Source organism: Taudactylus pleione, unplaced genomic scaffold (assembly GCF_031769625.1).
Source record: "Taudactylus pleione unplaced genomic scaffold, aTauple2 ptg000387l, whole genome shotgun sequence".
NCBI classification, from domain to species: domain Eukaryota; kingdom Metazoa; phylum Chordata; class Amphibia; order Anura; family Myobatrachidae; genus Taudactylus; species Taudactylus pleione.
Window position 1 is genome coordinate 2,113,208 of NW_028284788.1, and position 25,528 is coordinate 2,138,735.

General features: G+C 45.3%; 1 protein-coding gene across 1 annotated transcript in view; it reads right to left on the reverse strand.

Moving 5' to 3' along the window:
- Positions 1–25,528, reverse strand: part of ELAPOR1 (endosome-lysosome associated apoptosis and autophagy regulator 1) — a 529,163-nt gene that overhangs the window by 478,646 nt on the left and 24,989 nt on the right. The window contains exon 2 of the mRNA XM_088445747.1: positions 7,125–7,245. Within this exon, the coding sequence (XP_088301873.1) occupies positions 7,125–7,245 (121 nt within the window). The remainder of the gene's footprint in view (positions 1–7,124; positions 7,246–25,528) is intronic.

Genomic DNA, 25,528 nt, shown 5'->3' on the forward strand with positions numbered 1-25,528 from the left:
CTCTGTATGAACATATAGGTTTCAGAATATATATTTTGGGATGGTCTGGGGCATATGAATGAGCACAAGAAGAGGAGTTGTTCCTTATGTACCTTAGAGAGGTTTCATTAAAGTTATTGCTATGTAATAAGGGGGGAGATGTATGAAGAGTCGAAGCGGCATCAGCGCATGTTATGTGCGCTGATACCGCTTCTCCCCGATGTATGATTAGGGGGATTGGCGGTAAATGACAGGGGCAATATGCACCCATGTCATTATTGCCAATACTATCTACAAAATAGCAGCACCGATAGCCTGGGCAATGTATGAATGGTCAGTTCGCATCCCCGTTCCACCCGCTGCAGCTGTTGCTTTTGACAGCTACAGCCTGGCGATGCCCTATCCCCCCAGCTCCAGGGCTGCATGCGGGATCCCGCGATACTTGCGAGATCCCGCGCATGCTCAATGGAGCTGGCCGGGACTGAGACACAGCACATCAGCACTAGGCTGATGCACTCTGTACTCAGGCAGGGATCGCCGGAGAAGGGAGTTAACGCTCCCCCACTCCGACTGATGAGATGTTCATACATCTCATTGTTAGTGTTTCCTGTTTCGCCTCTTTACCGCACCTAACGTGCCGCTATAATACATCTCCCCCACTGTTTGTTGCAATTACAATAAATGGTTAAAAAGAGAGGGCCAAGTGGTATATAACTGTTCATAATATGCAGCTGGCATAAACATATACAACCATATACTACCGCTACACATTTTAACATTTTTAAATAATTGCATATGCATGCAATTGTGGCTTTTTAATTGGACGCAAATTCTTCCTGGGAATTGGGGCATTATTGTTGTATGATACTAAAGGGCATATTTAGAACAAATCACAATTAAAATGCATTTATTAAAGTTTGGGTGCCCTGGGACAGAAACTTACTTCATGCATGCAGCGGCGGAACTCCCGGAGACAATCGAGTCATTTGCCGCCGGGCTCCAGCCCTTAAGGGGGCACCTGGCTCCATTGTCCCTCGGCCCGTTCCGGGCACTGCTATGGAGATGGAGCGCCGCTGATCGGCGCTCCACCTCCAGCGGCGTCAATACGGGGGGTGCGGTCGCAACCCCTATTTGCCGGATGCCCGCTGAGTGTGTTACCAATGGGTGCCTGGCTCCTTCTTTCCCCCCGGCGGGAGCCGGAGGAACGGAGCTCACTCCTGAGCTCCGCTTCCGGGTCCCGCAATGCACTATAGGAGTGACGTCATGACGTCACTCCCATAGTTCCGAGGAGCGGGCGCCGGGGACGGAAGGCAGCAGCACTGGAGCGGGGTTTCAGGTAAGTATTGTTTTTTGTTTTTTTTGCATGTGTGCGCTCACGGGGGGGGCTCACTACAGGGGCATTATTGGTGGCTCACCACAGGGGGCATTACTGGGGGCTCACTACAGGGGGCATTACTGTCGGCTCATTACTGGGGGCTCACTACAGGGGGCATTACTGGGGGCTCACTACAGGGGGCATTACTGAGGGCTCACTACAGGGGCATTATTGGGGGGTCACTACAGGGGGCATTATTGGGGGCTCACTACAGGGGGCATTACTGGGGGCTTACTACAGGGGACATTACTGGGGGCTTACTACAGGGGGCATTACTGGGGGCTTTCTACAGGGGGCACCTACAGGGAGTTTACTACTGGGGGCCTTCTACAGGGTCCTTACTACTGGGAGCACTACAGGGGGCTTACTACTGGGGGCACTACAGGGGCCCTTACCACTGAGGCACTGCAAAGGGGGACCACTACTGGAGGTACTACATAGGGGGACCATTACTGGGGGGCACTACATAGGCGGCACTGCATAGGGGGACCTCTACAGAGGGCACTGCATAGGGGGGCAGCAGCTGGTGCTGGCATAGGTACTGGGGGGGTGGTACATTTTAATTTGGGGGGGGCACCAACATTTATCTTGCCTCCGGGCACCTGGGATGAAGTTACGCCACTGCATGCATGTATTAAAGTTGGAGTACCGGGACAAAGCTTCCAAAAAATCTCTGTTCCAGCAAAAGGGTATAAACAAAGTGATAGCTGTCACTTTCACTTTGCTTCTGGGTTTGGACCAGTGTGCATACTGTGTTCTGATAGCTCCATTCTGAGATGGCGATAGCAAAAGGATGGCTGTGGCGGTCCTTGTAATACCCTTTTACACCAGAGCAAAAACCTGGGTTATTGCTGGGTCTACCCGGGTCGCAGCTCAGTGTAAAAGGGTTCCTGAAAAATAACCCAGATCAAGTGACCCGGCAATCCAACCCAGGTAGCTACTAGGGTCGGACCCAGGATGGACTCGAGTAATGGTGCAGTGTAAACGGTGCAACCCTGGTTATCCGACCTAAGTCATGCCTAAAATGAGCTGATTGGTGGTTGTGGAGCAGTCACCTTCCACTTTTTATGACCTCACAAGTTTAGCAGGGTAGACCCAGGTTCAGTGTGAATGGGGCTGATCTGAGAATAACCCAGATCAATGGTGCAGTGTAAATGGTGTCTGACCTGGATTGGAACTAGGGATGTAGGCCAAACCCTGTGTTTTGGTTTTGGATCTGGATCTCCCCTGGTTTTGGATCTGGATTGGCTTTGCCAAAACCTCACCTCCGTGCTTTGTTTTCGGGTTTTGGTTTTGGATCTGGATTTTTTTCTTAAAAAAAAAACCCAGCTAAAAATCACATAAAATGGTCCTTTTTTTGTTCCTACAGTATTATTAACCTCAATAACATGTATTTCCACTCGTTTCCTGTCATTTTTGACCACCTCACAATATTGATTTTTTTCATCTAGTTAAAAGGGCCAAAAGGTTGCATCCAGCTTGCTAGCTCAAAACTGATTGATATAATTATTAATAGAGTTGAGGACTGTGCAAAGATGATTGTTGGGATACCCTTGAGGATTGAAGAATTGATAGTTGATAGTTGGTGCAGCACCTGGCTGTAAAATTGATAATAAATATATTAAAAAACAATTCATTGGTGCAGCCCTGGGCTGATTAATAATAAAAAGAAATTCATTGGTGCAGCCCCTGGCTGTAAAATTGATAATGAATTAATTTAAGTAAATGTTGGTAGAGGTCTTCCTCATGGAATTTGTAATTAATTTTAATGAACATCATCTTTTCCATATTTTGAGGAAGTAACCTCCTACGCCAAATCACTGACAAGGTTGCCAGCTGCACTGAAAAAGCTTTCGGAGTACACACTGGAGGGTGGGCAACTTAAGTAATGCAAAGCCAGTTTGTGTAAGAGACTCCAAATTGCCTCTTTTTCCTGCCAGTACTGAAAGGGACTGTCTGACATGCCTATTAGGATGTTATCTCTGAAATAGTCCTCCACCATTCTGTGAATTGAGACCATATCACACATAGTCACGGTAGAACACAAGTCACTAGTAGGCAGTTCTCTCAGGCCTGACCAGATGTCATTTTTTGGTGAACGATCTGCATGACCAGCAGGCATTCTGCAAGGAAAATTTAGTTTTTTCGTGGCAGCTGCAGAAACTGAAGTAGGAGATGATGGCATTTCATGTGCGGCTGCAGCTGACAATTTTTTTACCAACAGCTCTTTGCACAGTTTTAGATTTTGGTCTGTTGGAAAAAAACTCACAAGGTAGGACTTAAACCTAGGATCCAGAATGGTTGCCAAAATATATTTTTCAGATTTCAATAGATTGACGACTCTTGGATCCTGGTGAAGTGAATCAAGGGCTTGATTCACCAGTCCGACATACCTTGCGCAATCGCTCCATTTCAGTTCCTCCTTCGGTTTCTCCAGCTGTTTTTGCAAAAGTCTGATGAGGGGAATGACCTGACTCAAGCTGGCAGTGTCTGAACTAACTTCACGTGTGGAAAGTTCAAAGGGTTTGAGAACCTTGCACAACACAGAAATTATTCTCTACTGCGCTTGAGTAAGGTGCATTCCCCCTCCATGGCCTATGTCATAGGCCATTGTATAGCCCTGGATGGCCTTTTGCTGTTCCTCCATCCGCTGAAGCATATAGAGGGTAGAATTCCACCGAGTTACTACCTCTTGCTTCAGCTGATGGCAGGGCAAATTTAACAGTAGCTGCTGGTCATGCAATCTTCAACAAGCGGTTGCCGAATGTCTAAAATGTCCAGATATTTTGCAGGCCACCGAGAGCATCTCCTGCTTGCCCCTGTCATTTGTTTTTTAAAATGTTGCACCACCAAATTAATTGTGTGAGCAAAACATGGGACGTGTTGGAATTCACCCACATGTAATGCTCTCACAATATTGGTGGCATTGTCCGAAATCACAAATCCCGAGGAGAGTCCAAGTGGGGTAAACCATTTAGCAATGATTTCCTTGAGTTTTTCTAAGAGGTTCTCAGCGGTATGCCTCTTAGTGAAACCAATTATACAAAGAGTAGCCTGCCTCTGTATCAGTTGTCTTTTGGTAGATGTTGCTGCTGCTGTTGTAGGCAGTACACCTACCCAGTGGGCTGTCACAGTCATGTAATCCTTAGTTTGTCCTGTCCCACTTGTCCACATATCAGTAGTGAAGTGGACAGTGGGAACAACGGCATTTCTGAGGACATTAATAAGGTTTTTTTAATGTCCTTGTACAGACTTGGATTTGCTGTTCTAGCGAAGTGGAATCTAGAAGGGATCTGGAAGCGAGGACACAGGGACCTCAATTAATTGTTGAAAACCCACTGCTGTAATGGCGTATACTGGACGCACATCTAATACCAGCATAGCTGTTATGGCGTCAGTAATCTGCTGTGCAAATGGGTGATTGCTGTCTGGGATGAAGATCCACTGACAGCAACAGCAGCAGCAACAGGCATAGTCATCAAGGATCCTTCTGAGGAATCACGGATAGGAGAGGAGTCAATAATGCTTTGAATACCAACATTGGATGCAACAGGACTACTTCCGATGACGAATGAGGATGTTGATGATGCAGGTGTTGGTGTTGGAGATCGAAGGTGCTTGGATCTCACAGAGAGGGAGCAGGTAGGTGACACTGGACTTGTTACATTTTGAGTTTTGGAACTTGGCACTTTGATATTTGATGAATGCGCTCCAAGTGATGTAACAAGGAGGAGGTTCTTAGGTGGTTTAGGTCCCTCCCTCTATTCAATCTTGTATGGCAACGGACACATATGGCTTGACAACTGTTGTCCAGATCGGGATGGAAATAATTCCACACATGAAAGTAGATTTTTTTTGTCTTTTGTCCCGACATGACAACAATGGGCTTTGGCTTTTTCAAACCATGGGCAACAGCTGTTGCCTTACTACACAAAGGACATCCTCGGCATCCACATCCTCAACATCCTCATCATCCTTAGCGCCTTCAACTACTAAAATATCCTCCTCCTCCATGTGCAATTCCACAGAAGCATCCTCAATGACTACGTGTGCAAGATGTTGACTGCCTTTCCCCACATTTACAGAGGACACACAAATGTGGAACTTGGAGGAACCTCCAGTACACTAGTATTTAGGTCGGGCTCACACATGGCAACCGCGGACACACTTGCACTCTCCTCAGGGATTTGGGATTTCGATTTCTCAGGGCACACAGTTGGTTTTCCCGGAGTGGTCTTAACAACTTTCACATTTTTAATTTTACCACCACCACTACTACTACCAGCAGAAGGGCTATCAGCAGTCTTCATAAAGAAAGGCCAAGGCCTTATCTTTTCCTTGCCACTTCGTGTAGTGAATGGCATATTGCCAAGTTTTTGTTTATCTAAAAGGCAAATATCCTTTAAATTTTTTTTCTTAACTTCAGTTAAACTTGCTTTGCCATATTGATGGCGTGACTTAAGCCGTGGGGCATGGGCCTTCATAGAGGACAAGGAAGTTGATGGCCTTGCACTGCTGGTGGCAGCTACAACATGTGGTTCTTGGCCTTGCTCTACTGTCATGTGACAGCCCTCCATATTTTCTGCGGTCTTGAAGCAGTGTCACAAGCACCAATAGTGTAGCCAAGGTGCGGTTACAAAATTCACACACGTGCAGTCGTGTGCACACAGCTAAAAAAAAATTGACAAAAAAAATACACTATGTTTTTTTTTATTTTGCCGGTCCACAACTTGGGCCCAGAGCACAGATTGATGACGACTGGAGTCGGGCAGCAATAGGTTGCATTGCCGACTTGCTAGATCTTGTGCAGCTAAGACTAACACACACAGACACACAGACAATTGTTTGAAAAAAAAAGAGTATGTTTTTATTTATTTTCCAGCTCCAGAACTTGGGCCCAGAGCACAGATTGATGACGACTGGAGTCGGGCAGCACTAGGTTGCGTTGCCGACTTGCTAGATCTTGTGTGGTTAAGCCTAACACGCACACAGACAAATATATATTACACAAAAAAAATATATTTTTATTTTTTGGGGGGGTCCAGAACTTGGGCCCAGATGGACGCAGCAGACAGCACCAGCCCAGATGGATCAGCAACAGCCCAGATGCACACAGCAGACAGCGCAACACAACACCACCTCAGAATGGATCAGCACCAGCCCAGGACACAGCAGACAGAATAGCACATCACCTCTCCTTAGCCCTACACTACCCATCCTCCCTGTTCAGTCTCCACAGCTGGAGTGAAATGGCACCCGCCGCGTCCCTTATATATAGAGACGAAAGCTTGCGAGGCGCGAGATTTCGTCTCTATGGTTTTGCCTCGATTTGAGAGATCCGAGTAAGGCGGGAACATCCGACCCGGCTTGGATCCGACTCGGATCTAGAAAATTCGGGTGGGTTCGGATCTCTGAAAACCGAACCCGCTCATCTCTAATAGTTACACAGGCAGGTAGTGTCACTTGACATCTACATTCTATAGGGTAACTGGCGTTACTTATGACACATTAAGGCTCATCACATGTAGAGTTGAATGCAAATACAATCAGTGTTTTTTTATCTCTGCAAATTGTATTATTTCAACTGCGCTTGTCCATCAAAATGATTACAATCGTTTTCCATTCCAACTGTCACACATTTTGCATTTAGGGAGTTGGAACAGAAGATGTAGGTAAGGGAATCCATACTTTATACTACAATCACTATTACCCATACAATTGAAAAAATATTGGTGCCCTTTCAATTAACTTATTCTCTAAATGTACTTACAACATTCTGTGCCCTTGATTGGGTCTGGCAGTCCTGTACAAAGTCCTGGTGTATGCGGCACTGCCACACGCCATCTGGTACCTTTGCTGTCACACTCCGTATACTCGTAATGGTACTCTGACTGCAAGAAAATGAAGAATAATATAGCACAAATTCAATGATTCATACTTAATTTCTACAGTGTACTACTACTGATAGTCTATATTGGCTCCACTGATGCCCACGTTAACCTGTTTTTTGCAAAAATATTTAACTAATGAAACATTATTATATATATTTTTAATTTCCGTTTTGTGAGAATCAGTTTTGTTGACCTATTGACCTATAAGTATATAAAATGTAAAAGATTGTTTTATTAAAGTACCAATACCACTAGAAGTTTAAACAGCTAGTAAAGTACCTTTTAAGTTTGTGTTTGCTCATTTGTCTTTGCTATAATTTTTTTCTCTTTAAAATCTACAGTATATCTGGAGGGAAAACAGTTACAGGGTATGGTTGCCAGACACATACATACAGTGGCTCTCAGACACTCAGCATGTCATGTTAGTCGGATTTATCATGCGATAAAAAATGTGATTACATTAATATATATTAGTCATATGTATAAGCAGGAAATTAAAGGTTTTTCGTGAAAGATGATTGCGATAATTTTCTATTTCTTGAAGACCACATATCTTCACACGTCTTGAATGTTTTGCAATTAAAAAATAGTAGAAATTAAATATTTTCAAATGATCATTCAAATTTCACAAATATTTATTGGATTTCCTTGCTCCTGTTTATCGCATGCCTCAGATGCTGTAGAAATAGCTTTTTCATAAGAAGGTTTATGAGAGGAGGATCTGGGAGCCCAACTATGGGCCATATTCAATTAGAAGCGAAAAGCCTTTTTCTGCGGGAAAAGTATCATGGATCGGGACTTTGAGTGGTCGGAACTTATCTCCAAATTAAATTCCAGCCAGTTTTCGCCTATGCGAAAAGTCAATGCAATGTAATAGGCGAAAAAGATTCGCCTAAGGATAGCAGGAGAACAGAAGTGCAACATGTTTATTTTGGGGTGCAAAGGTGGGGAAACCACTCAGGACCCTTGGGACAGCCCCCCAAAGGTCAACTGAGTCAAAAAATCCAGAGAAAAAAACTTAACATCCCAAAAAATTACTTTCATTTTGGGGGCGAAAAATTACAAAGTGGGGGGAATAGCATAAAAACTAGCGAAATAGATTTCTTGGGGTGCTGTGAGGGGCCAAGTGTTTTGCGGATTGCAGGTTCATGTATGAGGGTGGTTTTTCACGATTTTGTAAACTTGACTTTATGAACATTAAAATATGCTAGCACCCATTTTCAAGTACCCCAAATTTGACAGGATTACTTATTTTAACCAAAATTAACTGCTTAATGCCATTCTTCACCACTTGTGCAAAGATGCTAATAAGAAGCTATTGAAACAACTTAAGTACCCCAAATATCTTTATTAGGGCTATTCGGCCACATCTACATTGATCCTTAGTGTTAGTGCATCTTTTTGGGGGGGTTCAGGGTGATTTCCCCAATTCTGACAACATTTTCCGTCTGTTCTGAATTCGCCGCTTGCCATTTTCACGTTTTTGGAATTGAATACGGCAACTAGCGGGGACGCGCACGATAAGTTTCCGTGTCCAAATCACACTATGTAGGCGAAAAGTTGGGCAGGCAAAACTTTTCCGCAGCTTGCGAAACTAATTGAATACCACCCTATGTATGAGAAGATCTCCCATGTTTTCCAGCTCCCCTTTTTCCTTGGCCTGCATGTTACTAGTGTGCAGGAGCCTTCATCACAGTCCACTTGAACTCAATTGAACCTTTAATTACACTTAATTATTTGACATGTAAGTAAATGGATCCACAATATATGATATATAATTGATTAATTAAATTAAGATTCTCTTATTTGACTTAATATAAAAACACCAAATTTTTATGTAGGATTGCCACTTTAATAAATAATATTCTGGACATGTCATTCGCGGGTCGTTAGGTACTTGAAGTTGCAGGGGTTTTTTTGTCCTCTCTCTTCCTCCACATTCTCATCTCTCTTGCTGCTTCCTCCTATTCCACCCATCATTCTCTTTCCCATGTCTCCCCTATTCCTCCCGTTTCTCTACCTTGTCTCCCCATATTCCTTTAACCTCCTGGTTTTACTTTTTTTCCTCCAATCGCTGTCTCCCATGCCTCTCCCCATCATTCTTCTCAGATCTCTCCACCTCCCACCCCTGCATTCCTCACTCTCCTATCTCCAGGCTCAGACTGGTCCAGCAGGGGGCCAGGGTACATCCCCTATCGTGCCCACTGCTTCAAGACCATGCTCTTTTTTGTGATTAGCGGTGGGGCTTAGTGGGCTGCGATTTGAGTGGGTGTTTGGAGGCGCTGCTTACCAATCTAGAAAAAGGACTGCATACATTTTTTTACTGCAATCTTCAAAAGTATTATCTCTAAAGTGTTAATTAAGAAGTTGCAATGGCTGTAAGGCTGGGTACGCACTATGTGATATGACGTTCAATCAGCAGATGCATCGGCGGGTGTTTACAGATGATATGTCTGTGAACAGTGTAGTTCACAGACATATTGTATCTGTCCTGCAGCACAGCCAATGCAGATATATCTTGCAAATATATTGGCACGTCTGGCTGTGTGTACGGGCGACCCACTGAACGCCCATAAAATTGAGATCTTAAGTTTACATTGGTGTTCTTACTTTTCCAAAGAGCTCATAGCATAGCTTTTATGTTCCCGAGGTTCACTCAGAGCACAGTGCTAATCAGTGATCGGAGTCAAACAAAGGATCTGCAGACAGATTGGTAAGCCAATACTCACTTACCAATCTGTTGCTCGAGATGTCTGCACTGACATCACAGCTGGGCAGGCACACAGACTAGAGATAATTTTTGTCAGTAGTCAATTAACTTACCAATATATTTTTGGAGTGTGGGTGGAAACCAGAGTACCCGGACGGAAACCCACACAAGCACAGGGAGAATATACATAGTAGGGATAAGCGTGTCCGGTTCTCAGAGAACTGGACCCACCAGAAATTGTAGATCCGAGGCGAAAACAGAGTCCGGCTTGGGTTTTCGTGCCTGACTCGCGTCTCAAAGCGAAGCAAAATGTCATCCTCCCACTGTTGGATTCTCGCGGTATTTGGATTATATAAAAGTTCCCATGATTGGTGCAATTTTCACTCCGGCTGTGGAGAGTGTAGTGAACGGATATGCTGTGTCCATCCAATAGCTGCTGTATCTGTCCAGGGCAGGGGCTGCTGTGTCCATCCTGGGGTGGGTTGCTGTGTCCATCCAAGGGCAGTGGCTCCTGTGTTCATCAAGGGCATGGGCTTCTGTGTCCATCCAGGGTCTGCTGTGTCCAGCCAGGGGTTGATCTGTCCATCCAAGGGGCAGTGGCTGCTGCATCCATCCATGTGCTGCTGTGTCTATCCAGGGGTTGTTGTGTCCATCTAGGGCAGGGGCTGCTGTGTCATCCAGGGGCTGCTGTGTCCTTCCAGGGGTTGTTGTGTCCATCCAGGGGCTGCTGTGTCCATCCAGGGGCTGCTGTGTCCATCCAGGGGCTGCTGTGTCCAACCAGTAAAAAATATTGTGACACTGTAAGTGGAAAACGCAGTGTATTTGTAAAAAATATTGACACTGTTAGTGGAAACAGTGTATTTGTAAAAAATCTTGTGACACTGTAAGTGAAACCACAGTGTAATATTCAACATGTATTAAATTAATTTGTGACACTGTATGTGTTCACAATTTTACAATTTGATAACACAACGTTAGCCACAAAAAAATGCAACTTTTCACTTCTTTCCTACACGCCTACTACAAGACCACAACAAAGTGCTAAGTAACATGCATAATACATTAAACATTATGACATCACAAACGCCTCAGCTGAGATTCACATAAACATATTTTCAAAAGGTGAAAATAAGGGATATGGTTTAATAAATGGAATAAAGCAGCTAGAACTGCGTTCTCTGATATAGTGTCCCTACTCCCTACCCATGGCCCCTCTATCTGAATTTCAGTGAGTCAGAGGGGCAACTCCATGCAACCATATTCCAGAGTGCATCTGATCCTCCTGTAGCTCCGGTCAGAAGATGTGTAGGGGGTGTGGTGATATGGACTAAAATGAAGCTCACATCCACTAAAGTGGACAATGAATCCCCAATCTAACAGGGAGCACAGCTGTAATTTATACACAACACAGGTTGGGTTGACGATATAGGCTTGGGTGCTGGAATAATCTGGGGTGATGGTGTAGGCTGGGGTAATGATATAAACTGGGGTTATAGGCTGGGGTGATGCCTGGACATAAGACCAGAAAAGTCACATCTTGGGTGTGGAATTATTTTAACCCAAATCCTGACAACAGTTGTGAAGGCATCTGTACCATTTGTAAAGCCAAAATTAGTAGAGATAGGGACCTTAACCATCCAGGAACCTTCACCCTGTTATGTCATCTGCAGGCCATCCATCAAAAAACATTTTTGCAAAATTCAGAAACTTTGGCTAAAAAAGTAACAATAAGCAGTCCAGCATCAGCTAGCTCCCTTCTCTCTGCTGGATTCAAGCACCTGCCATCTTCACCATCAACACCTTCATCAACAATATCCTCAATCATGAAGCGATTGGTTTGTTTGGGCCCCCACAAAACAAGCTACCAATGGGCAGCTGACATTGCTGGCAATGATCTCTCAATACACAAACTGGCATTACAGAGGCAAGATGTTGTCACCATCATCATCATCCGATTCCTCACCCTTATCAGTGTATACATCATCTTCACACAATATTAATTTGCCCCTGCTGGAATCCACCATTGCAGGCGCTTCTGTAATTTTTGCATGTAATTGACGGTAAAGGTCTTTCTCATAGAATTTGTAGTTCATTCTGATGGACATCATCTTTTCCACATTTTGGGGAATTAGCCTCATAGGCTTATCACTGACAAGGTACCCGGCTGTGCTGAAAAGTCTTTCTGAGTACACACTGGAGGGTGGGCAGCTCAAGTAAAGCAAAGCCAGTTTGTGCAAGGGCCTCCAAATTACCTTTTTTTTCCTGCCAGTAGTCAAATGGACTGTCTGACAGCCTATTTGGATGCTATCATTAACATTTTTTAAATAGTCCTCAACCATTCTTCGAATGGTGACCATATCAGATGGAGTCACGTAGAGGTGTCATTATTTGTAGGCAATTCTGACCCAACCAGATGTCAAAAGTCAAAACTTGGTTGTGTTGACTCATCTACATCACTAGCAGGTGTTTTAAAAGTTTAGTTTTTCTCGGCAGATGCACTTGCTGGAGAAACAGCCATCGCTGCATCATGTGCCACTTGAGTTGACAATTTGCTTACCAACAGCTCTTTACAACTCTTCAGATCTGTGTCCATTGGGAAGAAAGAGACAACATCTTCATCCCTTGTGGGATGAAAATCCACTCCCAGCAGCAGCATCAGGCATGGTACTCAAGGATTCTCAAGAAAGACACAACGTAAGACTTAAACCTTAAATCTTGCATTTGCTCTGTTCGGCTTGTCCACATATCTGTGGTTAAGTGGACAGTAGGTACAAAGGCAGTTTGGAGGCCACTAACTATGTTTTTTTAATGTCCCTGTACAGGGGAAATGCTTTTCAAGTGGAATCTTTGCAAAGGATTATTTAACAGTAAATTGTTTTAGAAAACACTACTAGTAGTCTTCCTGGTCCCCTTCTGGGATGAAAATCCACTCCCAGAAGCAGAAGCAGGCATGGTGCTTAAGGATTCTCAAGAAAGACACAATGTAAGACTTAAGGTGCATACACGTGTCCAACCAACCAACTAGTTGATTGGTTGGAATTAAAATCTGGTAAGGTATGAAAGCAAATGACAATCAGCAATTTGCTCCCAAATGCTGGAAAATGGACAAAAACTGTTTGAACAAATTGTTTAGATCAAACATTTATCAAACTTGTCTGACGACCATTTTCATCTGTTTTCTGGCATTTAGGAGCAAATTGCTGATCAGTTATTCCCATATGTTACCAGATTTTCATTCCAACCAATCAACTAGTTGGATGGTTGGACAGAAAATCTTTACGTGTGTACCCAGCCTTAAACCTTAAATCTTGCATTTGCTCTGTTTGGCTTGTCCACATATCTGTGGTTAAGTGGACAGTGGCATTTTGGAGGCCACTAATTATGTTTTTTTAATGTCACTGTACAGGTTGGGAAATGCTTTTCAAGTGGAATCTTTGCAAAGGATTATTTAACAGTCAATTGTTTTGGAAAGCACTACTACAGTAGTAGTCTACCTGGTCCCATTCACTCCCAGCAGCATCAGGCATGGTACTCAAGGATTCTCAAGAAAGACACAACGTAAGACTTAAACCTTAAATCTTGCATTTGCTCTGTTCGGCTTGTCCACATATCTGTGGTTAAGTGGACAGTGGCATTTTGGAGGCCACTAATTATGTTTTTTTAATGTCACTGTACAGGTTGGGAAATGCTTTTCAAGTGGAATCTTTGCAAAGGATTATTTAACAGTCAATTGTTTTGGAAAGCACTACTACAGTAGTAGTCTACCTGGTCCCATTCACTCCCAGCAGCATCAGGCATGGTACTCAAGGATTCTCAAGAAAGACACAACGTAAGACTTAAACCTTAAATCTTGCATTTGCTCTGTTCGGCTTGTCCACATATCTGTGGTTAAGTGGACAGTGGCATTTTGGAGGCCACTAATTATGTTTTTTTAATGTCACTGTACAGGTTGGGAAATGCTTTTCAAGTGGAATCTTTGCAAAGGATTATTTAACAGTCAATTGTTTTGGAAAGCACTACTACAGTAGTAGTCTACCTGGTCCCATTCACTCCCAGCAGCAGCAGGCATGGTACTCAAGGATTCTTCTGGGGGCAAGGACTGATGTGAATGAGTAAAATATTTTTTGTATATGCTTCCCCTCCTCCCCTCCCCTTCTCCCTCATAAATTTACTTTGGAATAAAAAAATGAAATAAAATTTGCTACCAATCAACCCTTCCTGTCCCTGCCTTCAACTACATACATACTCCAACTCCCTCAGGCCTCTTGAATAATAAAAACATTTGTTTCCTGATGTGCCATGTTGGAAGCTGAACTGCCACATGTTTGTGCCTCCCACTGCTGCCAATTAGCTTAGTCAGCCAGCTAGCTTGGTGCAAATTTTGGGCCTAAACTGGATGAAAACAATATTGTGAGCTGTGTGGTAGTCAAAATTGACTGGAAACTAGGGGAAATTTATGTTATTGAGGCTAATAATACTGTAGGAACAAAAAAAATGATGTGATTTTAGCAGATTTTATAAATTTAAAAAAAAAAAAAAATCCAGATCCAAAACCAAAACACGGGGGTTGGCACACATTTCTAATACATAGCCCACACAGTGAGGGCCATGGTAAGAATCAAATCCATGACCTTATTGCTGTGAGGCAGTAATGCTAACCATTATACCATCTATGCTGACAAAACACGCCCAATTTACTTCCAACTCTACATAAGATCTCTTTGGTAAATGTGTGTGTGACATCACAACGTCGCGCCGCTGAATCAGGGAGGAGCCGCCGGCCAAGTCTCTGAGCCACCAGGGCATAGGTTATCTGGGGCCGGGCTGGGCTAGAGAATCACGGGGGAGATAGTGAGGAACTGCAGATGAAGGAAGGCACAGGGGGTGTTTGTGTCAGATGCTGGGGGAGAGGGGAGTGTGTGACAGACACAGGGGCTAGGGAAGAGGGGGGATGTGACAGACACATGGACTGGGGAAGAGGGGGGATGTGACACAGGCTGGGATAGAGGGGTTGTGACAGACACAGGGACTGGGAAAAAGGGGTATGTGTGACAGATACAGGGGCCGGGAAGAGGGGGATACACAAGACTGGGAGAAATGTAGCTGAGAGACACAGGGGCTGCCGGGAATTCAAGCTTAGAGACACAGGGGCTAGGGATAAGATGAGAGACACAGCTGCAGAAAATGACCCTGAGAGACACAGGGGCTGGGAAACTGAGAGACACAGGGCTGAGGAAAATGAAGCTGAGAGACACAGGGTCACGGGAATAAAGACACGGGTGCTTGGAAATGAATCTGAGAGACGCAGACAAAACTGAAATACATGGGTGGGGGGGATAATGATGCTAAGAGATACAGGAAATATAAGTAGATGGCTGCAGATGGAGAGGTACAGGGGATGAGGCTGGAAACAGGGATGGTACTGGAGTGACACAGATGAGGAAGAGACTGGAGAGGCAAGGATAAGGCTGAGAGACACAGGGGATGAGTCAAATGCCAACCTGCATGTACCTACTGGGAGGGGATAGGAGGCCCCAAAAACATGTGTACTGGGCCCCAAGATTTCTGTTGCCGGCCCTACCCTTGTACGCCATCAAACTTCTCCATATACCCATTTCATGCCATCAGACCTCTCCACATACCCCTTATATAGGCAATCAGCCCCCTCCAGATGTCCTTTAAAATACAAATATACCCATCAGGATCCCGCCTCACACATACATTCAGTACCTAGCTTTTCCGCAAAGCCCTGAAGAATGTATCCTCCTGACTTTGACTGTTACTTTCCCATGTTTTGTAGGAAAAGTGTAGTAATGTGATGCATCCTCGGCACAGGTTCTCCCCTCAGATGCCAGTGCATAACCTTGCTTCTTCTGCTCCCAGCTCCATGCTGACCACCTTCTTCTGATCCAAACTTCCTGATGACCCATCCAAGACCCTGACATTTGAGATGCACAGTTTAGTGGAGCTGGGAGTAAGCCACAAACTGTAGAGGGGGGAGGTGGAGGGATGGACTAAATTACTTGATGGGTTACATAAGGCCCATTGATTGTATTTTGTCCACCCCTGCTTTAACACCATACAGATATATAGATGGTTGTATGCAGGAGCAATAAGAAATGGGGGAAGCATGAAAAATTATCCATTGCATAAATAATATATAATTATTGGAAAAGTATGACACAAATCTCAAAGGATTAATGAAAAATGAACTCTGGAGGTGATTCAGCAAGGATCGCAATTGCAAAGCTGCATGCAGGCGCGCTACAAATATAAAATAAAATATCATTTGTAATCAATTTCTTATGGTGCTTATATCGCTATCGCTGACTGATCGTATCGTGTGTATACACCATTAAAATTGTACAATAACTTTAATACACATAGTGAAATATATAAAATATATAGTGAATAGAAATGGTGACAAAAAATTTCTCCTTTTTAATGCACAGTTTTCGATCTTAGGAGGTCATTCAAACCCGCTCACTAAGATTCAAACGCTCGCTGCTGCCAATGGTATGCATTGTGTATGCATTGCGCGCATGCATCGCAGTGCGCGTGCGCATACCTTAGCGAAAGTTCACAATGCGTTCGCTTGCTGCACATAGAAAGCCCAACAGAGTGAGTGACAGGGGAAGCCGTTTGCAGGTGGTAATAGGGGCTGGCCATTAAAAACGGGGAAGTGGAGGTGCAAACGCAGGCGTGCCTGAGCATCTCAACAGCGTTCTAGAGGCGTGCATAATTAAAAGACAGCATCATAGTACACGTCACCTGGCTTGTTTTTACACTGAAGTGCTCGCAGCAGTGTATGGGCAACCTCAAGCGCTGCGATCGCATCCGATGTTACCCGATTTACCAATGGTTGCATACACTTCCTGTACATGACGTGCACAAGTGGGCGTCTTAAGACAGGCTGGTGGGTGTCTGCATACACTATGTGATTGCTCTCTAAGAAATACTGGGTGTGCTAATGCATTGCACTGCCTACACAATTTACATACACATCGTGCGAGCGTTCGGTATCTAGCGAGCGCCTCTGAATCTGCTCCTTAGTCCTATTCACTATATATTTTATATTTTTTTCTCACTAAAATAGTTAAATACATTTTTAAAAAGATGTTCTTGACTTTATTAAACAATTAAAAATAAATCAACATTTTTTGATTATTTTTTTGTAGAAAATAATTTTTAGTTTAGTGGTTAAAAATGTTAACAAATTGCTATGTTTTAAATTAAAAATTAATAGGAATATATAAATACAAAGGTATAAAATAACTATACAGTTTCTGTAGCAGATACAGTAGCAAAATATATCAGGCATTTCATTGTACTCTCATATATTAGTCAAGGTATGTGTCATGGATATGAATGCACATGTGCTTGTAGCACCATGTGGTTCTGTTTGCTCTGGCACTGAATATTGATTAGTAAAACAAAGATTAAATGAGAGAGTGAGCCGGATCCAGGATACAAAACTAAGCCTAAGGCAGTAACAGTATTTATTTTCCCCCATAAATTAAAAGTGTGTAATTAAAGAAAAAGATCTGCACAGTACTAAATATCTCTGGAAACAAAAACTATAGGATTGTAAAGCTGGGTACACACTGGCCATTCAATTGAACTGGCAATATATCGCAAGCTCGTCGGCGGGTGAGTACCGCCAATATGTCTGTGAAAAATGTCGCTCACAGACATATTGCATCTGCTCTGCAGCACAGTAGATGGCTGCTATACCTGCAGATATATTGGCACATCTGTCTGTGTGTACGGGCGGTCGGCCGAATGTCCGTACACTTGCTGCAGGGACAGGCGTTACAGCTGGGTGGGCAAATGCAAATGCTCGCTCAGCTGTGACATCAGGACAGGACAATGGACCTCATTCAGACCCGGTCGCAAGCGATGCGTTCTCGCAACCGGGTCGATGTTTTGGTCCTGCGCATGCGCAGCAGCCGCACTGCGCATGCCCCGGAGAGAGAAACTGTCTCGCTCCGGAGCTCACTACAAAAGGGCCAGATGTTGATTGACAGCTCGGCCCATTTTGTAGGCGTGGTGGTGGATGTCAGTGGGGAGCTTCCTGCTTTGATGGGGCTTGCGGCTGCCGAGACCCAACCTTAGGGTCTCGTTGCAAGCACCGATGGTCGCGATGGTCTTGACCATCGCGACCATCACCCTGGTCGGTCGCTAAGCTGTGGGTGGTAACAGCTTAGCTAGCGACCAGGAGGCCGCACTAAAAAAATAGAAGCGGCCGCCCTCATTCAGAACAAGCGCTCGCTTCTTGCGAGCTCCTCTGAATGAGGGCCAATATGTCTAGCGGCCGATCTGTAAGTCTGTATAGCTTACCTGATTGGCCGCTGCGTTGGCTGATCTGCCCGTCGACGAATCCGTCAGCACAGTGTGTACCCAGCTTAAATCAAATTGTATTTTCACAATCAAATTAAAGGAAAAGATATCCAAATAAAAATAACATATAAAAATACAATAACTAATTCTAAAGTTAACTAAGCTGAATGACATGAAGCTGACACCTATATATTCTACCATTGAATTTGCATTAATATTATCCTTTATTTATATGGCACCACAAGTGTTCCGCAGCGCCTTACAAAGTACATAGCAAATAAGTGAACAAGAAACCTGTGACATACAGTACAATACAGAGCAGGACAAGAACATGGTTTATACACATTGCTGCATTACCGAGGAGAGGAGGAGAGGGAAGAAAGATGTAGAATGTTTGGAATAGAAGATGAGCTGAGCAGCAGCATTGAGGACAGATTGGAGGTGAGAGAGGTGGGAGTCTTGGAGGCCAGATAGGAGAAGGTTACAGTACTCCATCTGGAGATGACCAGTGAGTGGATGAGATTTTTAGTAGAATCCAGGGTAAGAAAGGGTCTAATTCTGGAAATATTTTTAAGATGGAAACGGCAGGACTGCGAGAGGTGCTGAGTGTGTGGTTTGATGGAGAGCAAGGAGTCCAGGATGATTCCAAGACAGCACACTTTGGGGCTAGAGGAGATAGTTGTGCCATCAATTGATAATGAAATTATGGGAAGTGAGGTTATTGTTAGGATCTGCGGTTAGCAGATCTTCTTGGTTGCAGTTCCCAGTCTTAGTTGCTACTGGGACACTACATTAAATCCTGTCTTGTCTATGTTTAGCCTAGCCTGTAATTCCTGTCTGTCTGTGTGCTGATCTCATGTGTTCATTAATTGCTGTCTGTCTGTGTGCAGCATGAGCTGCACACTAGTTAATTGTCTTCTCTGTGTGCACAGGCCTGTCATTAGGGATGCTTGTAGGGCTTGCTCTGATTGGACCCTGTATCTGTTATATTGCAGCCAGCCCTTCATTCATTGCCATTTTCACGTGTTTCCGGTTGTGACCAGTTCTCCTGTTTGCTTTATTCCTTGTCTGCCGTTTGTACCATCCAGACGGCGCGGCCCACATAACATCTTCTGTTTGCCGCTTGTGTCATCTAGGTGGCACGGTGTGCATTTCTACTACCAGATGCTTGTGTCATCTTGGCAGCACAGTGGCCCTGATTCAGAGCCGGATGCTCTGACAGAGCGCTCGCTCTGACTCAGGGCCGGGCTATTTTTTTTTTAGAACGGCCTCCTGGCCGCTTGCATAGCTGTGGGTGACCATCCACAGCTATAGTGAGCAGCCAGGAAGATGGTCGCGATGGTCAAGACCATCGCGACCATCGGGCTTGCGATGAAACCCTTGTGGTAGGGTCACGTTGCCACAAGCCCCAGAGAGATTTCGGCTCTAACAGAGCCGAAATCTCTCCCACTGACATCACTTGTGATGTCTGTGGGACCACCCCCAAATGGAGGCATTGACATGGGAATGCCTCTGTTTGGGCAGCCACTCCCCCGGCCCGCCCAACAAAGGGGGCATGCTGTCACTCAACATCAACAGCACGCCCCCTTTGGTACGAGACCCGGAGCGACGGAGTGCCCATCGCTATCCGGGTCTTGTGCATGCGCACGATGGAGCCGGCTCCATCGTGCGCATGCGCACTGGCACACCATCGACCCGGTTGCAAGTGCACATCGCTTGTGACCGGGTCAGAATCAGGCCCAGAGTGCACTCACAGTCCTGAGTTTGCAATCCAGTGTCCAGCGGCTAGTGCCAACTTGGCGGCACTTTTCACACCTCAGCGTCCTACGTGCGCAATCCAGTGCACCAATGCCTGTGTCAACCCGGGCGACATAGGCCGCACCTCAGCGTCCTGACTGCGCAATCCTATGCACCAACGCCTGTGTCAACCGGGTGACATAGGCCGCACCTCATCATCCTAAGTGCACAATCTAGTGCACCAATGCCAGAATCTACCCGCCAAGGCCTACCAGCCCTCAATGCTGCCACACAGCCCAAAGGCTGCATCTTGCCCACGGCCCACAGGCCGCTACCAGCAAGACATACCAGCGCTCAAGGCTGCCACACAGCCCAAAGGCTGCATCTTGCTCACGGCCCATTGGCCGCTACCTGCCAAGAATTACCAGCCCACAAGGCTGTTACACAGCCCAAAGGCCACAACTTATTCCATGGCCCACAGGCCACTACCTGCCAAGAATGATCAGCCCTCAAGGCTGTTACACAGCCGCAGAAAGTCAAGTTATCCAGCCCTAAAGGCTGTTGCTGGACTGAGTTAATGAGGAACCTCTATCCTTCACAGTTATGCTGGTGGGTGAGAAGATGATCAGCTCAGTCTTAGACATGTTAAGTTTAAGAAAGCTCTGGGACATCCAAGAAGAGATAGCAAGGAGACTGTTGTAGATACAGGTGAGGAGAAAGGGGGCAGAGTCAGGGCAGGAAAGGCAGATCTGAGTATCATCAACATAGAGATGATATTGAAGATTAAAAGAGTTGATGAGTTCATCTAAAGAGGACATATATTGAGAGAATAGGAGTGGTCCAAGAACAGAACCTTGGGGAAAGCCTACTGTTAGTGGAAAGAGTCATCATGAGAGGAGACAGAGAAGGTACGATCATATAGGTAGGAGGACAGCCAGGAGAGGGCTGTGCCACGTAGACCAAGTGAGTGAATGATTTGCAGGAGGAGAGGGTGGGGTTCACAGTGTCAAATGTGGCAGAGGTGTCAAGGAGGTCAAGGAGAATGGCAGCAAAGAGGTCATTGCTGACTTTCGTGAGGGCAGTTTCAGAGAAGTGGAGAGAACAGAAGCCAGAATGAAATTAGTCAACAGGGGAGTGGAAGGAAAGAAAGGCGGTAAGGCATAAACAATACGGTCAAGGAGTTTGAAAGCAAAAGGGAGGAGAGAGATGTGTAGATAGTTGGAGAGTATAGCTGGGTACACACTGACAGATACATTGGCCGATCAATTGAATGGCCAATGTATCTGCTGCCCGTCGGCCAGTGTGTACCCGCGATATATTGGTGAACATTGGTGTTCGCCGACATATCGCATTGGCTGTGCTGCACAGCCGATGGACAGATATGTCTGCAGACACATCTGTCCATTGGCAGGTGTGTACGGGTGGTCTGCAGACCACCCGTACACATACAGCGGCAGCCACGAGGAGGGGGCTGGGATCCACCCCCAACCCGCCCACTGGCCACCGGGTCCCACCCCCAGGCCACGGGGACCCGAGGGCACAAGCAGATGATGGCTGTCAGTGTGTATGCAGATATATCAGCAAATCACTCGATCTGCAGTATATCTGTCAGGTGTGTATCCACCTTAAGTTAGGATCAAGGGTAGGTTTTTTTAAGAATGGGGGAGACAAGGGCATGTTTGAATGCAGAAGGGACAGTGCCAGATGATAAGGAGAGATTGAGGAGGTGGGCAAGATGGGAACAGGCAGCAGGAGAGAGGTAGCAGAGAAGTCAGGAAGGGATAGGGTCAAGGGGTCGAGGTGGAAGGGGGGGACCGGATAAGAGCTATGACTTCCTCTACAAATACAGGGGAGAAGGATGTCAGAGTTTGTAAAATGAATGGGGTATGGTGCTGAGGGTATGGTGGGATATGATGTCCTGACGTATGGAGTAAATTTTAGATGTAAAGTAGGTGGCAATGTCAGGGGAAAAGAGCGAGGAGGGGGGAGGACAGAGGAGGAAGTTGAAAATGGCAATGAGATGCCGGGGTTTGAGGAATGGTAGGAGGTGAGGTTCTTGAAATATGAGTGTTTGGAGAGGGACGGGGAAGCACTGTAGAATGAGAGCATAAATTTGAAATGAAGGAAGTCTGCCTCGGAGAATGATTTCCTCCACTGATGCTCTGCAGTTCATGAACACCTTTACAGGTATTTGGTGCATGTGGAATAACAGGGTTGTGGTGTGAATCTGCGAGGATGAGTAGTGAACGCCAGAGCAAGAGAGTCAAGAGCAGAAGTAAGGGAGTCAACTTGTGATTTTACACAGGTATTGCAAATGACCAGACAGGCAGCAATGGATGTTTTCCAGCAGCAGATGAGAATAGTGGAAGCACCTGAAGCTTATTGGGCACACAGGCTTTTGTAGGGAACAGCTCAGCTTGCTGACCAGAGACACAGTAGCAGGAGGGTATTGTGGAGCCAATATACAGAGAGGAGTAATCCAAGTAGACCATAGGCATCACAGAAGTTGAACTGGCACTGATGGAAGGTCCTGGAAAGATTTATAGGGCACCTTGGATGAGGATTGGCTGCAACAGTCATGTGTAGTCAAACTGGACCCAGACTGACTGACTTGCAATCACATGATAAAACACAAGATGGCAGTGCCCATGTCTACAATGCTGGCTACAATGCTGAGCATTTCTGGAAAACCTGACCTACAGGAACTGGTGAGTGATGAACTGCTAGAAAGCGGCAGCGTTTTGTACAAACACAAGGTTTCTGGAGCCGATTTGTGACAGGATGGTTCTGAGGGTATTAGCTGGTAGGAGTAACCGGGGGATAGAATGACCACAACACCACCACCATGGCGACCTTCGGGCCGAGGGGTGTTAGAGGTGAGACCGCCAGAGAAGAGAGCAGCAGTAAAAAAGGGGTGTCAGAGGGTGAAATCCAGGTTTCAGTAATGGCTAGGAGATGTAGGGAGTTGGAGATGAAAAGGTCATGATTGGAGACCACAGACCAATCTGGCATTCAAGAGGGCAAGGGATAGAGGGACAGAGTTTTTGGGGGAGATATGTGAATGAATTTATCAGGGTTGCTGTAGCGTGGAGGTGAGATTAATTTGGGGGATCAATATGAATAGAGTGTAGCAATAGTGTGGGCACCTGAGCTAGAGATGGAACCCCTAGGAAGTGGGCAGGGAGGGAGTTAATGAGATGTGGGTGACAGTGGGTTGAAGTGACAGGGAGAGGTGTGTTGGAGGAGGGATTAGCGGTGGGGTAGCAGGACCAAGTTAGGGTAGAACAGGATGAAAGTGGAGTAAGGGGAGAGGAGGGGAAAGAAGGCAAACAGAGGAGGTGGGAGAAGGGGAGGAGGAGACAAGGGGGAAAGGATAAAGGTGGAAGCAGGGGGCAGAACAGATGATTAGGTAGAGACTGAGGGCCTGATTCAGAGCCGGACGCTATTTGCGCTCGCTCGTCCAGAAAAAGGGGCTGGCTATTTAAATTGACCGTTCGCTCTTTGCGGTCTGTTAACGCCTCTATGTCTGAACGAGCAAACAAAACATGCGAACGTAATTTTGAAAAAAACGCCCCCTGGCCGCTCGCATCATACGTCATGTCCGCTATTTATTAGATTAATCGAGTACATTGGACGGCGTATGAACTGCTCGCTATTCTTGTGGTTGGTTTTTCCTACCACAATCATGCGAGCAGTTCTAACTATAAAACAACCAAGTGACGTGGTCGATGACGCTGCTTTAGTAATTATGCACACCCTTAAAAACACCCGTTTTGACCTTTAGGCACGCCTGCGTTCTGATCTCCACTCCCCGTTTTCAAGCACCTTCCGATGTTACCACCCACAAATGCCTCATTCTGTCACTCAAAATATCAGGCATTCGCTATTTAGCGAGCACACGATTTTCGCCCGCACTGACTGGTTCGCGCATGCGTATTAAAATCCGTACGCATGCGCAGTTGTGCGAACATCGGTCGGAACGAACGAGCGGCCGCTTACGAGCGGCTCTGAATCAGGCCCTGAGTGAAGGGGGGAGTTGAAGAAACATTGTCATGGTTTGGATAAGGTAACTAAAGGGAAGAAAACTGGAAGTATAAATTAAATATGAATGCAAGAGAAAGAGCAAGATATTTGTAGAAATGCAAGTGAAAGAACAGTGTTGGTAAATGTGTATGCACAATTACAACAGTTAATTTAACAGATAAAGGATGTGAGGCTAGGCAAGAGAGCTATGGTAAAAAGCCAGTATTTCCAAGTGGAAAGAGGCAAACTGACATAGGCACAGATACAGTATGCATTGAGAGGTTTGTGAAAATCAGAAAGCCAGCAGAATTAATAGCAATTGAAGTGTTACGTTTTTGTCATAACCACAGCAGAGGTTTGTCGTGATGAGATTTTGAATTCACAATTTTTTATTCAAGTTTGTCCTTATGTTGATTTGAATGTTTAAAGTAGGAAGACAGAGGGGCCTATTCATCAACACTAAAATAACGTTTTTAAGGACATTTTCCTTAAATAACTTTATTTTGGTATTCATGTAGCCACTTAGCACAGGAGATATCACAGATATCTCCTTGCTAAGTTCCCCTGCGTTAATTTCCACACTCCCCATACATTAGTATGGGGATGTGGAAATTATGGTATTCATCAAATTCCGAAAATTATCAATTTTCGGAATTTGATGCAGTTACTATTCGCCACTGTGAGGTGGCGAATAGCAGGTGAAACTTACCTGTATCCACGTGTGCAGGTCCCCCGACGAGTCCCTCTGGCGCTCCGCTCCGTCCTCAGGTTCCGGAGGCTGGTCGGACATGTGTGCTCCCCAGCAGAGCACAAGAAAGTTTAGACAAAAAAAAAAGTTTTTTTTTTTTTTTAATCTGTCATGTGGTCTGCTGGGAAACCACATGACAGACCAGCAGGACGGAGCCGGAGGCTGCTGCGCGGACAGGTAAGTTGGGGGGGGTGGGGGTGGCATCGGGGGGGGTACGAAACTTAACGCATCTGTAGGCAGTGCTGCGCATGCGCTGGTTTTACAGATGTAACAGCGCATGTGCAGCACTGTTTCCAGATGCGATAAGGTAGTGTAGGCAGGGAAAAGTATCTATTTCCCGAAAAGCTGTCATCGCAAAAATGACAGCTTTTCGGAATAGATACTTATGGAGAGGTGGAATGATGAATTCCACCTATAATTAGCTAGAACTCCATGAGAGTTCTAAAGCTAATTATCTCCAGAGAAGTTTTACGTTTAATGAATAGGCCCCAGAGTGTTCTCCTTCTGTCTTGAACATCCAGAAGGAATGAACTGCTGTAACATCTGCATGCTGTCATACCCCCAAGGGTAAGATTTAAGACTATTTGAGCAATAAACAACGACAACATCCAGGGGCGGATTGGCCATAAAATTAATCGGGAAGATTCCCGGTGGGCCGACTGGTCTGTGGGGCCGCCTGCGTCCGGGTGACTTTTTTTTGTGAAGGCAGATATTTACTAGGTTAA